Here is an 18669-nt window from a genome sequence, read left to right as displayed (position 1 = left end):
CTTTGCTTTAAAAATTTGAAAAGCAGGGCCCTCCCTGGTGGCGCAGGGGGTTAAAGCACTGCACTAAGAAGCTTAAGCCACTTCCGCATGAGTTCCATCCCCGCCTGCCTGCCCGGGAGGAGATCCACGCAGCGTGGCAGACCTCTCCTGACCCGCCCACTGCTCCCCTCAACAGTGTTCTTCATCGATCTGCCTGTTCTGCTCCCTACTCTGTCCCTGGTGAATCCTCTCACCCTCAGCATCTCTGGCCTGTACCCCATAAAAAAATTTGAAAAGCAAATTGTTAAAATAGATTTCAGGTAAATTATTTAATTCTGCTTAAGAATAGATATGATGCCTGATATGCAAATGTTCTTACCAACAAATAGAAACCATTCTCATACATCCATGAAAGCGTTTCTGGCAGAATTCTATTTGTAGCATTTGTTTTGCAGTATTCTATTTCAGACTTCACCTTTCAGAATGGTTTCTCACTAGTAAAGTGAATTCATTGTTACATCACCTGGTGTAAGAGGCTGGCAGAACATTTATAATTTCCCTTAGAAAAGCCTACGCGTGAATATGCCAAATGCTTTATCTTACATGCTTGAAAAATATGTTGTCATCATCACCTTCAACACACCCCATGAGATTTACAGAGTTTACATTGACTGTGAAAGTCTGTTACCCACGGGAATTCTGCTTTATTTACTTGAGATAATAGGACACTTGCAACCTATTAACAGTTGTAAACACATCTTTCAAATACCTCTGACATAACAATTATGAAATGCATTTCTTAGACAAGTTACTAGGATTAAAATAAGACAAAGATCAAGATGAGTTTGTATTACTGAATAATGTGTTGTTCAAAAAAATTACAAGTATTATACACTACCAACTTTAAAATTCTCATGAAAAATGGAATATTTTACCTACTACATTTTAGGAAAGCATTGACTTGATGAATACTTATATAAGAAGCATTTCTTAGCCTTAGTGAGTTTAAGTAAAACACAGATTTAAATGAGGTAAGGAAGAATGGGTTATGGATGGAGGGGCTGATGGAGGGTAGATGTATAATGCAGAGTACCAACTTTGCGATGAGACCTGTGCATTAAATTGTGCTTTTTATTTCACTTTTCAGCCAATGTTTTCAGTTGCACCAAGCTTAGCCACCAATGCATCAGCAGCCTTTAATCCATACCTGGGGCCCGTTTCCCCAAGCCTGGTTCCTGCAGAAATCTTGCCGACGGCACCGATGTTGGTGACAGGAAACCCTGGGGTCCCTGTACCTGCAGCTGCTGCGGCTGCTGCACAGAAACTAATGAGGACAGACAGACTTGAGGTAGGAATGATGCGTTGGTGTTTTTTATTATTCTATTCTAACTTTGAAATGTGCTGTTTTGTTTCTTCCATGGCCGTACTAGTGATTGCAGTCACAAGTGAGTTTGCTTTTCTGTTTAGAGCATTTTAGTAAGATATAGATATGCTACATGTGACAGATGCAATGTTTATGCAGCCACAATGGTCCATATATAAAACAGTGGATAAGATCTTTGGCACTGGCGTCGACTACTTCTTTGTGCCTTAGTTTCTTTATTTAAAAATAGAGAGCTTAGGCCCTCCCTGGTGGCATAGTGGGTTAACGCGCAGCACTAAGAAGCTAAAGCCACTTCCACATGAGTTCGATCCCCACCTGCCCTGGAGGTAACGACATGGCGTGGCAGACCTCTGCTGACTGCCCGCTGCTCCCCTCAGCAGTGTACTTTGTTGTCTGCCTGTTCTGCTCCCCACTCTGTCTCTGGTGAAGCCTCTCACCGCCCCCTGAGCCTCTGGCCTGTACCCCACGTCTGTATGCACAAATAAATAAATCTTAAAGAGAAAAAAAAAGGAGAGTTTAATAGCACTTATGTCAAAGAGTTGGAGGACTCTCTGGCTTATGCTTCCTAACTGTTCATGTCTTTACTGCCACCAACAACAAATTCTTCCAACCCCCTTATACTGTTCTTAATAAAGAGGTAACAAAGATTATTTAGTATATTATCTATAAAACATTTTAAAATTTATTATTGCAAGTTTCCTCTAGGGCCTCACAATAGTGTGGTTGGAATATCAGGACAGCTTTGTTTGTGAAATGTTCTCTTCTAAAGGTTTTTTTAATTGGAAATTTCACAATGCTCTAAGTCTTAAGTATCATCAGATGTATGTGTTTTTCTGAAACATGAAAAAGAAATTAAAGGTATAAATCTTCCATTGAAGTGGTTGTTCAGAGTTTCAGCATGACTGTAAATTAATAGATTTGGTAAACTTATAGATGGAGTGAAAAATGGTAGCATTTACTCTACCGTGAAGCTCTAAAACCTGGCATGGGTTCCAGCTGAAGAATAAAATAATCTCTTTGTCTTTTCCCTGATGAGAATGAGGCAATAGTTGGTGCTGAGAAGTCTTGTCTGTGTTAATTACTGGAAAGCAGGCAAAATAAGGCTGTTGTGTGAAGATAATTGACACTAATAATTTATCAGGTTAGCAAAAATTTGTTTATTAAGCACCAATACTTCTTTGTTGTTTTGTTGCATGACAAAGGACCTCAGATTTCAGCATATTTAACAATTACCACTACCTTTTTCAAAGCAATAGTTAATATTTACTGGCTATTTCCTGTCTTATCAAACATACCATCAACACATATTTAATTCTCAAAATAATCTCGTAGTCTCATTAACTCCCCATTTCACTGAAGATAAATTTAAGGGGGGAGATATAAAGGCCACATAGTAGGATATTCAGAGAGCTTATGAAATGGAAAAATATCCCCTGCTCCTGGGTTGGAAGAATTAACATTTTTAAAATGACCATCCTACCAAAAGCAAAGTACAGATTCAATTCTATTTAAATAAAAATATCAATGATATTCTCCAAAGCAATTGAACTCAGAATTCCATTTTTAAACACTGCGCTAACTTCTGTGTCCTGTGAGGTAGTAACACAAAGAGGAGCCAGCAGATTTTGACTTCTGTATGTTTTTTTAAGTGTCTTTGTTTAAATTATTTAATATGTAGGCTTTTCATTGAACACTTTGGGGAAAGGTAGTAACTAAGAAAGTTCCATAAAGAAAACTTAGGAAGGATGTTGAGAGCAAGCCTCTTTTAGCTGAGAACTATGCTTTATGCCAGAGCAATACACCTTGACTTGTGAGTGGCTTGTCATTGACAGTTGCACTTGCTCACTAATTGACTAATGCTATTTGAAGATAATTTAGGAAGAAATTAAAGAAACTGTACTTACTTAAAAATTATTGGATGGCCAACATGTGAATCACTTTTCCACTCCCGACCTTTCTGAAGCAAATGTTGGGTTCATAATGCATAATTGATGATTGATTAATGGGAACCAAAGAGATAATATGAGATGAACTTTATTGAATTAATTGTTAATCACAGATAATCAAAATGCTCAGAAATCGCTATTCAGATTTCTTCAGAAGGCAGAATGGTGTGGCCAGACTGCTTCTAAACTAATCCTTCCACCATTTTAGGTAGTCTTCACTGGTTATATTCCGTGTGACTTTTGGAAGTGAAGCCTGTGATTATTTGGTTTTGTTTTTCTTTCATGTGTTTTGTCTGTTTTCATCTGTACTCATTACAAAAAAATGGCTACTGCTACATGAACTTTCATTTCCCTTTAACCTGAATTTTACTTATCTAAGTGGCTAATGGGAGGCAGCTTCCTATCTTAATTCATGTTAACAAGATCTGGTCCAGTATCACTGCTACAACCAGTGGGAGCCTAGGTGAATCTTTCTCTTCTGAATGTGTGAATTTAGACATTCTGATCTTCAGATTATTTCCTCTTGTGTGCTACATCTTGCACTGCATGTCAGAGTGTAAGAGATTTGGCAGTAATGAACACACACTTATTTACTAATTGGTCACATGTTGAATTAATAGGGGTTTCAAGCTCTACTTTTTCCTCATGAACTCAGAAGTACATTTTTAAATACTAGTTCCTGTTGAAATGACAAAATTTCAAGTCAGTTAAAATATTCACCAGATTTTCTTGCTATTTTTGCGATAAATTGTTACACAGTAATATTAAAGTCTGTAGATCATCAGCCTTCTAATTCTTGTTTAATTACTGGAAAGACCTGGCTTATTTGTAACATTCAATATTATACTACCAAAAAATGTTAAGTTTGAAAATGGGAATCAAGGATTAGCATTATGATAGTGCTAATTCTCTGAGCATCACATTTTACATATATAAAAATTGTACAAGAGAATCTCCAAGATCATCTCCATTTGGGACATGTTAAAGACTTTAAGGTCATTTTATTGCTTGTAAGGTAATTTTCTTGCTAATAATGCCAGTTGGGCTATTGAAAGTTTATTTAAAATAGACATTTTAAATTAGATATGTGTGCGTAAAGCAATTGTTTATTCAATGCTAATAATATCCATTCTTTATTGGATATCTTTTAGAAGATTTTTTTTATATAGTGCAAAATTCAATTGTCACGGTTTCTTCAAAGAGGAACACTTACCTTAAATTTTGGTTACTGAATTTAAAATCTTATCTTGTGACCTTGGGACATAATTTCCAAATACAGTTTATTTTCAATGATTATTCAGAGAAATTGTTAAAATCTGTAACACTGAAAAGAACGGAGGCTTTTATCATATCCCTGCTTAATTATGAAGAGTTGATGATACCATTGTTTCACGTATTTGAAGATACACAGTAATTTTCTATGGTGCAAAAAGGATCCATGAATGTAATTATTCAGTGATATCCAGTTAAAAGGCAATATAGAATGCCTTTTAATTGACTTATCAATAAGTTGAAAAAGTCCATACGAGAAAAACACCATGCTCATAAAATGATGCCCAATAATTTTTTAAGATTTATTTATTTGTGTATACAGAACTGGGGTACAGGCCAGAGGCTCAGGGGCAGTGAGAGGCTTCACCAGAGACAGAGTGGGGAGCGGAACAGGCAGATCGACGAAGTACACTGCCGAGGGGAGCAGCGGGCGAGTCAAGAGAGGTCTGCCACGCCATGTGGTCACCTCGGGGGCAGGCGGGAATCGAACTCATGCGGAGGTGGCTTTAGCTTCTCAGTGCTGTGTTTTAACCCGCTGCGCCACCAGAGAGGGCCCCAATAACTTTTTTAATGAAAGAATACATGAGTCTAACTATCAACCAGTTAGTCAGTTAATGTCATAAAGATACATGCCCTTATTCAGAGCTTAAGTCATTCAACAGAGAAAATAAAACATGACATAGTTATATTTGTTAGCATTCTCCTCGGGAACATGTTTGCATTTTGAGAATCTCAATTACAAAATATGGTGTTTTGTTCACGAGTAATGGTTTTCAAGTTTAAATGTGATCAGATCACTAGGGATGATGGTTAAAAATGCAGTATGTCATTCCCACAGAGTGATTCCGTAGATCTCCATGGGAATCAGGAATCTTCACAGAGCTGCAAGGCAATTTTAAATACAAATAGTCTATAAATACTTATTCCAGAGGACACTTGCACCTGTTACTTCAGACTTGGCTTCTTAACATTTACCTCATGTGCAGTTGACTGTGACTCTGAATTTACAATTTGCCTTCTCAGTTTCACTTCACATTTCACATTTTTTTAATATGCTGAAATATGCTGAACAAAATAACGAAATGTTTTCGGTAAACAGTAATGATTATTAAAGTAGGTTATATCATTTAAAATTATCATATGTCAGACTAATAACCATGTATTCCAGGTCCTGATGAAGATGTAAAATTGTCAATTGGTTAATAGCATTATTTTTATATCAGTAGTCTATATCAGATAAAAATGATGTGTTCCAAGGAAGGTGAACAAACCACATGGCTTGTGTTATTTTCTGTTATAATATGTTATGAAATAAAATATTCTTGTGCTGGAGGTTTTATTCAATGATGGAAATCTTGGCATGATTTTCAGTGACACATCAGTTTGGTACCTATTATTTTCATATGGTAGAAAATGATACCTAATTGGCCATACACAAAAAAAGAATTTTTAAAGGTAAATAAGGATTAAAATGATAGTGGAAGATATGCCTGCATTGAGGTTTTAGTTGGACCTTAATGGATTTGCCATTTAATGCATTTGATTACAAATTAGAAAAGCAAGTGGTTTTAATAATATTAGAAAAACTTATTGATGGGCTTATTTTAATTTTGTATTTTGTAAAGTGTATTTGACTATTTCTATTATATGTTTATTTCTCAAAAGAATTTCCAAGAAATCTTCAGCCCTTTTTGCAAACAAGTCTGTGTAGTTAAAATTTTACACTTATAAGATCTTAATATCTCAGAGCAAAGGTGGGTAGCCTCTTCTCATCTTTCCTGTGAAGTCTTCTCACTCCCTTCCCGGGTATTTCAGTCCCTAAACACAGAATAAATATACCCATTCTGCTCCATTATTCTTTGAAGTTATATCCATGTAAATTCTTGATGAGTATGTTGGGATGTTTTTGCCAAGCAAATGAACATAAACACAGAAAACCCTGTAATAGGGGTTTAGAATAGCTCTCTAAAGTTCAGTCATGCCTTCATATCAGACAGTGAATTTACCATGTCTCTGCCCATTATTACTCAGATTATTTGAATTCTGTTTTGAAAATGACAGAGTTGTTAAGTGCTGTAAAATAAGGTAACTGTTCATCTTCACTTGGGCACTCATTTTTACTGTTCCTCCATTTCTCATTCAAATTAATGTAAAAATTTCCCAGTCTTTGCAGCTATGTAGCAAGAACAAAAATGTGAGTAATTCTGAGCATTGTGATGTATTGATGAGCTTATTTCAGAGATGTTTGTTTTGCTTGGACCTGTTGTTTTGCACATTTTTTCATAGATATGAGTAAGTGAAATCCTGGCAGTATATTTAATGGGAAATTTTCTTCCCATGGTCTTTCCTGTATCTCCAAATTTGATTTTTTTTTTCTTAGTATATATACTGAGGTCAAAATCTCAGTTACACCATCTATAGAAATATGCTTGTTCCCTGGCTCGATATTAATGAACTGTTCTTTAGTTAGATTTCAAAGAAAACTCTTTGATTTTAACACAAATCTTTGTGGTATCTTAATTCCTCATTTTTTAACAGATGTATTCCTTTATTTGTGCATAGAAGAAGTGGGTTTGGGCCAGAGATGTGGGAGGTAAGAGGGATCACCAGAAACAGAGGGGGAACAGAACAGATGGATTCACTGAAATGCACTGCTGAGGGGAGCAGTAGGGAAGAGAGAAGTCTGCTGTCTGGGACAAACTGGACACAGTGGTGATAGTATAATAGTGTTGAGACTTAACCCATAGGTCACTAGGGAGGCCCCCCTTTCTTAAAGGGGAAGTAAAGCTCACATAAGCCAATGTTTTATAGTAAAAAATACGATGAAACTAGATATGTCACAAGTTATTTATCTTGAAAATATAACTGAATAATCAATTGACTACTTTCTCTAATAGCAGGATTTTAAAAGGTGACAATTTGAATCCTTTTTGAATTGGAAATGTAGAAAATTGCTTTGCCCTAGATTGTATACTTATACATATAATGTTCTAGAGATGATGATAAAATCATTGATTATCCTTATTTAGTGTTGTACTCGGTCAAGCTTAATAGAAAATAAAGTCCATGATGCTTTTTGTTGACATAGATACATATATGTATGTCTTTGGATAAGCTTCTTAATTTTGGTCATCAGCATTTAATTGACTTCCCAAAATATGAAAATGGACAGTGTCTCTTTCCTTATTCCTATTTTTAGATGTTATTCTCCAAAGATGACTGAATTAATTAAACAAATATTATGAGTATGAAACATTGCTTCATAAAGCTCCGTAAAGAAAATGTAAATTACTCTGCAGTTTTGAGCAAGTTCAAACATTGACACTGATTTCTTTTGAATCTCAGTTCATTAACTTACAAAGCACTGCTGACTTTAATACTGCTTATAAAACTTCTTATTTTGGACTTTTTGAATATTCATCATGTTTATTAAAAATGAGAGACCAAGTAACAACTGTTTATTTTAACCAGATTTTTTTTTTACATTATCTTAGTCAGTATTCACTATTTCATAATTAGTAAGTGACCCTGCAATTTATTATCAATCAAATTTTCATTTGTTCACCTAGCTATATAATTTGGAAATACAACTTCATATCTAAAAATGTGCACTGGCTTCACTCACCCTCCACCAAAGTGCTAGTGCTCATGGCAACTCCCCTTCCCTACCTTACTGCCTCCATGTTTTTCCCTTCCCCTGTGATAACCACCATATTTTTCAGTCTCTTATTTTTGTTAGATTTTGCCACTTTTTCATCTTTGGTTATATGTATTCCATAAATGAGTGAAGTCAACTGGTGATTTTCTTTTACTTTCTTATTTCATTCAGCATAATCATCTGGTAATCCAGCCATTTTGTCCGAAAAAGCACCATTTCAGCCTTTTTAATAACTGACCATTATTCCATTGAGTATATATACCATAATTTCTTTATCTTTCCATCTGTTTATGGTTGATGATGTGTCTATTGTGAATCATGCTTCTATAAGTACAGGGGTGCATAAGTCTTTTCTCATTAGTGGTTCTAAATTGAATAAATACCTAGGAGTGGTATTGCTAGATCATATGGTATTTCCATTACTGTTTTTTAAATTAATCTTCATACTGTCTTTCATTGAGGCTGCACCAATTTACATTATTACCAAGAGTAAATAGTGTTTCTTTTTTTACTATATCCTTGCTTTTCTTTTATATATAGACCATTCTTAGAGTGGTGAAGCAATAGCTCATTGTGGTTTTAATTTACATTTCTTTTTTAATAGCAGTAGATGTTGAACATGTCTTAATGTGCTCATAGGCATCCATGTATCTTCTTTGGAAATGTTTACTTAGGTCATTTGCTCATTTTTTGATTGGGTTGTTTGAGTTTTTTTGTTTTTTTTGTTTGTTTGAGTTTTATGAGTTTCTCATATATTTTGGAAATTAACCCCTTGTGGGATGTTTGGTATACATCTCCCAGTTGGTATATTACCTTTTTATTTTTTGTGGTGATGTATTTCATTCTACAAGGCTTTCTAGTGTGATGTAGTCCCATTTGTCTCTTTTTGCTTTTCCTTCCCTTACCATTGGAGCTAGATTTTCCAGGAGTATATTGCCTGTATTTCTTTCGTGTATTTTATAGTTTTAGGTCTTATATCTGAGTCTTAGCTCATTTTGAATTAGTGTTTTTGCATAAAATTAAATGAAGATTGAATTTTCATTTAAGTAAGAGAGTACTTTAAGTAAAGAGAGGCTTTACTTCCTCTCTTGTATGGTCTTGGTTTCATTTCATACATCAGTTGCCCATATTTGTGTCTGACACCTCTATTCCATGGGCCTGTTTATATTCCATGGGCCTGTTTATACAAAACTGCTTTGGTTACTATCACTTTGTAGTATAATTTGAAACCAGGGAGCATAAAGCCTCCATTGTTCTTTTTACTCAGGACTGATTTGGCCATATGGGGGTCTTTTATCTACCATTCTACAATCCTACTGTTCATCTACTATTTCTAGTAACTTCTTAGTAGAGTCTTGTGGACTTTTTATGAATATTATCATGTGATCTGTAAATAGTTAAAATTTTACTACTTCTTTTCCAATCTGAAATCCTTTTATATCTTTTTATTGCCTAATTGCTCTGGCGTGGATTGCCAATACTATGTTGAATAATAATGGTGGAAGTGGCCATCCTTGTCTTATTTCTGATCTTTGGGGGAAATGCTTTCAGTTTTTACCATTGAGTATGATATTAGCTGTGGGTCTTCCTAAGAATCTTTATTACTTTGAGGTATTAGACCCCATAATTTTCTGATTTTATATTACCTTTCAGTGGTATATATAAGAAGGCTTATATAGAATCAATTCAAATTTCTTTGAGCAGTATTTCTGGTTATTTTTCTTTTAATTATTATATTTATTCCATAGATATTATCTCTGGACATGGATGTAGCACTTAATATCTCTAGTGAATCCTTGGTTTTTACTGTAAAGCAGCTGCTGTCCATTTTCTATACATTTTTATAAAACTTACCTGATTTGCAAAATAAAACTTACCTTAGTACTATTAGAATAAAGGACTCAACAAATATTCTTCTTCATTGAAGTATATTATGTGTTTACATAGGATATACACTTTTTTTAAAGATTTACTCGTGCATACAGAACTGGGGTACAGGCCAAAGGTAAAGGGGTGGTGAGAGGATTCACCAGAGACAGATTGGGGAACACAACAGGCCGACTGATGAAATAGACTGCTGAGGGGAGCAGCGGGCGGGTCAGGAGAGGTCTGCTGTGCCATGTGGATCACATCCGGGTCAGGTGGGGATTGAACTCATGCTGAAGTGGCTTTAGCTTCTTAGTGCTGTGCTTTAATCCACTGTGCCACCAGGGAGGGCTGGATATACACTTACTTAATTTTTTTTAAATCATTTATCAAGCTAAAAAAGTACATTTATTGACTCTAATACTGTTTCTGTACACTTTTTCTTAAAAATTAATCAAAATATCTGTATTCATAAGTATGTTCTTTGCAGTGTCATTTGTAATATAGAAATATTGGAAATATAGATGTCCCCTGGATGAGTTGCCTATATTATATACTTCTGTTTGATAGAATTTGATACAACTTTCAACAATAACCACTCTCTTAGCATGTTAGTAAGGAAGCTTATTCTACCCTGTTGAACAAAAACTGTTCTTAGTAGCTATAAATTACAATGATTTGAAAGATGTTTTAATGCAAACTGGAGCAAAGAACTATGCTGCTATAATTTTCAATTTACTTTTACCATCTGAGTTCCAAAGTCTCTATAAATTATACCATTTCTTATCCTCATTTGAATTACACTGTTTTGTTGGAAATTATAATTTGCTCATATAATTCACCATCAAAGAGATTTCTTTTTGAGAATCAGTATAGTCTTTTTTTTTTTTAGCTTACCAGAGAAGGAAAGTTAAATTCATATTTAGCAGTCAAGAGATAGATCTGATTTTATTGATGCTTATTATTGCAGGTAAAATCATGTGTTTTAAAAGCTTTGGGAAGTTTGATCTGTTCAACAAAGTACCCAACAAACTCAGTTGCACATTTAATACTTGACAAACTTCTCTAGCCCCTCAGCCTATAACTCTAACCAGTACAAATCTTCACAATAGATTTTCTGTTTGTCTTTGTTTTGTCAAAGGCAAGAATAATGAAAAAGAACAGCTAATTCAGTGTGTATTTTTTCTATCCCATTGCTCATGTCCAGAGAAAACTTAATAGAGGGGTGGTAGGCGGGGAGATAAAGAGTCAGAAATGTATACTGTGCAAAAGCAGTTGATTAAATTCTTCCAGCCCCAGAAAAATTCTAAGCTAATGGTGGATAGTCATGAACTCTGCTCACATGTTTTTAGAATTCTTCCTAAATACATCCTGCAAGAAAGTGAATAAAATTGTAATAAATGTTGACCTATAACCACACAACACCTACATAAAACTGATGGAGAGGGGCGAGGTGGTATCATAGAAGGACCATTCATTCTTATGTGACATGAACTTAAGGTTACATCACTGGAAATAAAAAGAACATTGAGATGGAGACAGTCAAAGCAGCCCAGCAGTAAGATTGTATTTTGGGAGAGTGACAAGCAAATTCCTGGCACCAGCACTGGCATTATTGTTTTCTGAACAATAGTACATCTTTGATTTTAATAATTACTAAAAGAATCCACAAATAAACTACCTTTCCATCTTTCATATCAATGTGGCAAAAAATACAATAAATAAAAACATAATATTAGCTACTTGCTACCAATGTGCTCGTAAACGTACATTTGTAAAAGCAGGAATTACTGCATAGGTTTGCTTAAACAGAAAAGTAACCCTTTTAGGGTTTAGGCTATAGTATAAATTTAGCTTAAATTATAAAGTTAGCATGGATTATACACACACACACACACACTCACACACACACACATATATATATGAAACAGAAAAAGATTTTATTCTTATTTAAGTATGTGTCTCTTCCTGTGTTGACAATTTAGTGACTTTGGTTTGAGATTGGGGATTTGTGGGTTAGAAAGCTCCAGTAATTTCCATGTTTAGCTAGACTGGAGCAAAACAGTTCTGAGTAGCAGCCTCATCACTTTGTGTTTCAAATTACAAGTGTCTGGTTATCCTGTCTTTCTCTGTTCGAGAAGATATGGGCAGTGATTTTAAAAGTATGGTCTTGTGTAACTTCCCAGTCACCTTTGTATTCTTAATCTCAGAATTTCTGGCACATAGCTATTTTACAGTAATTCCTTTCAAAGAAATAAATTAAAAGAGATGATGACTAGAGTCTTCCCATCATTGTAGATGAGGAACACAACCATGTAGCAAGCTTGTGTTTTCCATATAGTACAAGATGTCATGAATAATATTCTTTTTAAAAAGATGTATCACCATACAAATTATAGAGTCCCTTTTTAAAGGAAATACTTTCTTTAATTATGTGATATGAATGTAATAGGGAGAAACATTTAGAATTAAATGCAATCATATGTATGCAAGTCCAAGAAAATCTTTACTATTTAAATCTTAACAAGGTTCTCACTTCTCTTAGTGAATTCAAAATAAAAGACTGGGGTTGGTATTTGCTATGTTTTGAAAAATAAAAACTTGCTTTGAAGCATGAAGCAAAGTATGATGATATTAAAAGGTCATTCTGTGTTTTAGATGGCCCTCTTGTGGTAAAAAGGTCACACTATCGCTGATGAACACAGTGCTGGAATCCTGACTTACAATAACTAAGAGTCAAAATTGAGTAGGTCAATGAGAAATAATCCACTTTTTGTTTTTTCCCCACAAGGATGCCCATGACAAAATTAATATATATAAAGAAGTGATAGCAGAGACTCATATTTTTCTATTTACTGTATATCTAAGTGAATCTAATGATTGAAAAATTAGCTTTTGAAATATACCACTAAAAAGCTATCACATCTCACCTTTTATACTTTTTACTTGAAAATAGTTTCAGATTAGCATGAAAATTGCAAAAAACATAATTAAGAGTTCCTGTGTATGCTTCATCCAGCTTACCTAAATATTACCATGTTATATAACCAGAGTATCACTTACAAAACCAGAAAATTAGCATTGATACAGTGCTATTACCCAAGCTACAGACTTTAATCAGATTTCATCAGTTGCCCTACCAATATCCTTTCTCTGACTCCAGGGTCATCCGGGGTTTCAGTCTTTTTATTTGATGACCTTGCCACTATGAAAGAGTACCGATCCGTTGTTTAGTAAAGCACCTTCCGTTTCTGTTTCTCTGATGTTTCTTCATGATTAGATATAGGCGATACAACCTCAGCAGTAATACAAGTAAAGTGTATTTATCATGGCATCAAATCTGCCAGTACATGATGTCTCTTTACTGGTGACATAACCATTGAGCAGGTGGCTAAAATAGTGTCAGCTAGGTTTCTGCACTGTAAAATTGTCCCTTTTCCCTTGGTAGTTAATAAATACATCAACGTGATTTTCAGCTGTTTTACTGTAACTGGAATCACAGGTGTATTTTCTTTTTCATGGACATTTTACTAATAGGGGATTATAATTTTATACCAAACTAGGAATTTTCAAGTTATTTTTACAAGTGATCTCTTTTCCCCCTTTCATCTGTAGCCTTCTGTCAACAGTCCTGACCTCTCAGTTAAAATCTTCAGAAAGATTCTTCTCGATTATGTTGACTGACCCCCATGCACTTAATGACCTCGTAGGTATGTCGAGAGTATCAGCGTGGCAATTGCAACAGAGGAGAAAATGATTGTCGGTTTGCTCACCCTGCTGACAGTACAATGATTGATACCAATGACAACACAGTCACCGTGTGCATGGATTACATCAAAGGGAGATGCTCTCGGGAAAAGTGCAAATACTTCCATCCTCCTGCACATCTGCAAGCCAAGATCAAGGCTGCCCAATACCAGGTCAACCAGGCTGCAGCAGCCCAGGCTGCAGCCACCGCAGCTGCCATGGTGAGTAGAGACAGCAGCCTCTTGCTAGTAATCAAAAAGAAAAGTGAACAACTATATCTAACTACAAGCTACTCCTTTATTGACCTTTTTTTTTTTTTAATTTTTGCTGAGATATGTTTGTTCAGGTATCCCAGACAATACATAATGAAGTTACTGTTCACAGAAGTGAGAGTAACTCCTCAAATGGTTCCGATTGCTCCCACCCTTGGCCTAACTCTTTGTCTTATTCTGGATATGGAATTTCTGAACTTTCTCTTTGTTAAAGAACACGCCAGTCGCCCTTTCAATTTAACGATATTGCCATCTCCGGTCCTCTTATTTCTGTGTGCCATCTGATCAGCCATTGTTTTCCTTTGGTGTGTTCTTTTGCACATCAAGACTCTTCTCTATGTATATCTTGCTTTTAACAATAACAAAATCTGGAACTATTTAGGAGCATTGCTTCAAAATTGTTTTTAGAATTAGCTACAAGATTTTTAACATGATGCTACCTGGATTGTCTTAAATAAGAGTGTGGCATAAACATAATTATCAAACTAGAGCAGCTTGACTATGCCATCACACAGAAAGAAGAAAGTGATACTCAAGGAGTTAGAAACTGGATTATTTAGAGTAGACACTGAGCTATGTTTTTAAGGTAAATTTTAATGTCATCTAATAGCTGGTTTTAATGAGTCCATTCTTTGTTTTTGCTTAGCTGTTTTAATGTTGTCCTTTTTGACATAAATATATGACTTAATCATTGAAATATTCATAAAAAACACTGTGTGGTATTTTATAGCACAGTAAAATGATCACGAGAGAGGTCTTTTCTGTGTTTGTTTATGGATACTTGAGCAAAAATACAGAAGGCAGACTCTCTCCTCCTCTCTTCCTTTCACTCTTTTTTTTTGTTAGAGTATCTTGTTTGTAATTAACTACAAAGAGGAGTTATCCTCCCAATAACAACTCAGTAGTGCCTTTATTGTGCATGCTTAGTCTTGTTATTCGTTGTATATGGCATTCCGATGATTTGTTTTTTTATTTGTTTTTTCTCACCTACCCAAAATGCACTGCTGCCCCCATGATGCACCTCTGCTTGCTGTTTATGTTAATGCGCTTGAACCCCACTGGCCCATTGCCATCATGTGCTCGCTGCCTGCTAATTAAGACTCAGTCGGCTGTCAAATCACTGAAGCGACCCCTCGAGGCAACCTTTGACCTGGTACTATGACCTTTCACCTTTTAGCTTGGCATGTAGCTTTATTGTAGATACAAGTTTTTTTTTTTTTTAATCAATTTTAAAATAGATATTCCTTTTTCTGCTATAAAGTTGTAAAGTACAATGAAAAAACTGAGTGTGGTTTCCTGACAAAATTAGTGGAAAGACTGTACAATAAGTACCTGGACAGATATCATACAATGAAAGATGCCGAAAGCCCAGCAGCCCACATTCAGTTTATCTACATTGTAGAATGTTCTAATGAAATACTTTAATGACATTCAAAATGTATTTTGATTGTATATTTATGTACCTGTTTGGTTAGCATGGCTTTAGTGATAGAAGTAATAGTTACTTTTGAATATTTATAGTTAAGTGTTTAAGAAAAAAAAAAAACTTGCATGTTCTGGGACATTTGCATGTCTAGGTAGGGCTGGGGGGAGGAGCAGAAGGGAATTAGGTTTTATTTGACCTGTTTCAGTCACTGTACAAATAACTATTAACATTGCTTATACTTGTCAATCCATGGAGCGCGCAGTGCGGCTTTTCTTTTCCCAAATCAACGGCTTCTCACAGAAAGCCTGAAGCATTATGGGACTTAAAACACTTTTAACACACATGATAACATATGCTCTTGTACTAGTGGGTTTTTTTTTTTTTTTTGGATGAAAATAATGCTTCCTTTAAAGCTTTATCTTGCTTTTTTTTTTTTCTTTACTTTCTTTTTTTTATTATTGGACTCCCCCCCCCCCTTGGGTAGTTAAGTGCTCTGCTGCTTGCTTTGCTCATGCTTCCTAACAATTTTTGCCTTCAACTGATTTTTCTTTTTTCTTTTTCTCTTTTTACTGGTATTTGTTTTTTATACTCATTCACTAAACAGGGAATTCCTCAAGCTGTACTTCCCCCATTACCAAAGAGGCCTGCTCTTGAAAAAACCAACGGTGCCACCGCAGTCTTTAACACTGGTATTTTCCAATACCAACAGGCTCTAGCCAACATGCAGTTGCAACAACATACAGCATTTCTCCCACCAGGTAAGAGATTGGCGTTTGTCGATGATGAATATGATGGTCCACATTGAGTTCTACTGGTAGAGCTCCCCAGTTGTTGTTAGTCATAGATAAGGTGGAAGGTAAGGTGGTCAACAGTGGCAACTTCTTTCAGATACTTCATGTGGTTGTTCTTAAAAATGAAGACTTGTAACTTTCATGAAACATGGAGTAAAGATCAGTGATGTTTTATTTATTTACTTTTGGTTGTGTAATTTGGAATTGAAATATAGTTTTCTTCTTTTTCTTTTCTTCAACATTGTTGTATGTCTGTCAAGCTATTTTATGACACTTTCCTGCTGTAAGACCCCTTTGCCTTCATCACACCGTAGAATTAATCTGAATGACATGAAATGACATGTTCAGTTTTCATTTTTGTTTTTTAGCCTTTTTGTTTTCAAGGTGGAGAATAAAAAACTGACTCTGTGTTCCAGAGCTCTAAAATAGTGCTCTTTTAGATACCAGTCAGTACAATATTTAAATCATTGTTACTCCTAAGCTAATATTAAAATGGGCCTCTGTGCCCAGCAAAGTTTGCATTTACTATTGAGTTATATATTCATTCTTCAGTTGATTTCAGCTAGTCACATAAACATATTCTAGAAGTATTCATAAGGATTTAAAAGTTAAAAACTAAACTTACCTGAAAAGTTATGATATTTACTCACTCTGTTTACCAAAGAAAAGACATATTAAACTCTTATGATTTAGAATTCAACTAACTAGAGACTCTAACCCCATTTTTCCCTCTACTTCTTAGTCTTTCTAAAAATTATATTAATATTTATATATATATATCTTTATATGTATAAAGACTTTTATATCTTTATATACATATCAGAAATAATATGTATATCAATTATATCAGCTAGTTATTAAAAATAAATTAATTATTGAGTGTGTATGTCAGTGATCAAGCCCTCCTATGTGGACAATAGTTAGTGTTTTAGGTTCATATTGTCATGAAGGATTCAGAATTTATATTTGGGTAAAAGAATAAAGTATTTATACTAGGGATTGCAAGCTTTTTACTCAAGGAATAAATCTGGAATGCCAAAATATTTGTCTAAAAGTGTTTACATAAAACAAGTAAATCTTTTAGAAATTATATATACTCTCCAGTTCCTAGCCTGTAACTCCCTATTGCATCAGGCCACATAGTGTCACCCATTTCATACTAAAGAGCTACCTTTATTGAGTGTTTTCCTGTTATGCTTTACATACAAATCAGTACTTTACATACATCATCTCATTTTTCTCCCACATCAATGCTAGCAGGTTGCCATTATTATGCCCATTTTACCAGTGAATAAATTGGGCCTACCAATGGTTTGCAATGTTACATATCTTTCAAGATTTAGATAGAACTTTAACTCAGGTCAAGTAGGTTTGGGTCAGTCTCTCAGGTGTATGGGCTCTTTGTATGAAGATGCAGTGAATGATTTGGGAGGCTGTCATTAGACCTTACTCATCACTAACTCCATGGCTAGTGCTTGACATCCCATAGTCTCCCACGTACATACATTGACTTATGTTCACATTAAAGATATTTTTAAATTTAGATGTATGTATGTATATATAGTACCTTTTTTAACCATCACCCTTCAATTACTGAATTGCTATTCATATAGTTTATGAATACTCCAGAATCTATTTATGCTGCAGGTATGCATTTTATACTAAAATTAGGGTGTGTAAGGAATATCACTTATATTTATATCAGTTTATTTTCCTGAATTTAAATTAAGTCAATTTTGTATTGGATAGAAATACCAGGCATTACTAGAATCCTAAATCCCAGCTACGGAAGACTCACATGCAATCCATTTTCTCAAATGCTTACCCAACTACTTAGGAACCTTGCCTGGATTTCACTGTCTTATTATCCTCATCCTTTTTTGCCTCCTGCCATTCCAGAAGCACACTCTGTCTTCTCTCAGCCGAGCACACTGGCCTCAATCAGTGTAGGCTTATGACTTTAAGGGTTTTAAAAATAAATTTATTCAAAGTGCGTTCAACTTTGAATTGAGTTGTAACTCTACCAGAAAGAAAAGGGCAGAAAGATTTCTATGGTGGTGGTGCAGAGGAGAGAAGCAGGAGCAAATGTTTGGTTTTCTAGAAAGAAAAGAAAACAGGTTTCCATCATGTTACTTTTTGTGTAATTAATGAAATTAATGCAGATATTTTACTCAAAACTTAGCACAGTGATTGAAATCAGGCTTGAAAGTATAAACCAACTGTATGAAGATTATAGCTCTCTAAACTTGTCTTTTCATTTGTAAAATCAGGATAATAATGGTAATTGTTTCATAGACTTATGTTGAAATTAATTTTAAACATAATTTG

The 18669-nt window shown here is 34.8% G+C and overlaps 1 protein-coding gene across 12 annotated transcripts in view; it reads left to right on the top strand.

The window, feature by feature from the left end:
* Nucleotides 1-18669, top strand: part of MBNL1 (muscleblind-like splicing regulator 1) — a 166007-nt gene that overhangs the window by 134967 nt on the left and 12371 nt on the right. For 8 of the 12 annotated variants that reach the window (XM_012724871.1, XM_012724865.1, XM_012724875.1 and 5 more), the window contains 4 exons: nt 1127-1327; nt 13816-14073; nt 15224-15277; nt 16155-16308. In XM_012724871.1, the coding sequence (XP_012580325.1) occupies nt 1127-1327; nt 13816-14073; nt 15224-15277; nt 16155-16308 (667 nt within the window). The remainder of the gene's footprint in view (nt 1-1126; nt 1328-13815; nt 14074-15223; nt 15278-16154; nt 16309-18669) is intronic. The other 4 variants (XM_012724872.1, XM_004682337.2, XM_012724867.1 and 1 more) reach the window with 1 other exon arrangement.

This window comes from Condylura cristata, unplaced genomic scaffold, assembly GCF_000260355.1.
Source record: "Condylura cristata isolate star-nosed mole 26May11 unplaced genomic scaffold, ConCri1.0 scaffold00014, whole genome shotgun sequence".
Lineage (NCBI taxonomy): Eukaryota > Metazoa > Chordata > Mammalia > Eulipotyphla > Talpidae > Condylura > Condylura cristata.
This window is presented reverse-complemented; position numbering and strand designations above follow the sequence as displayed.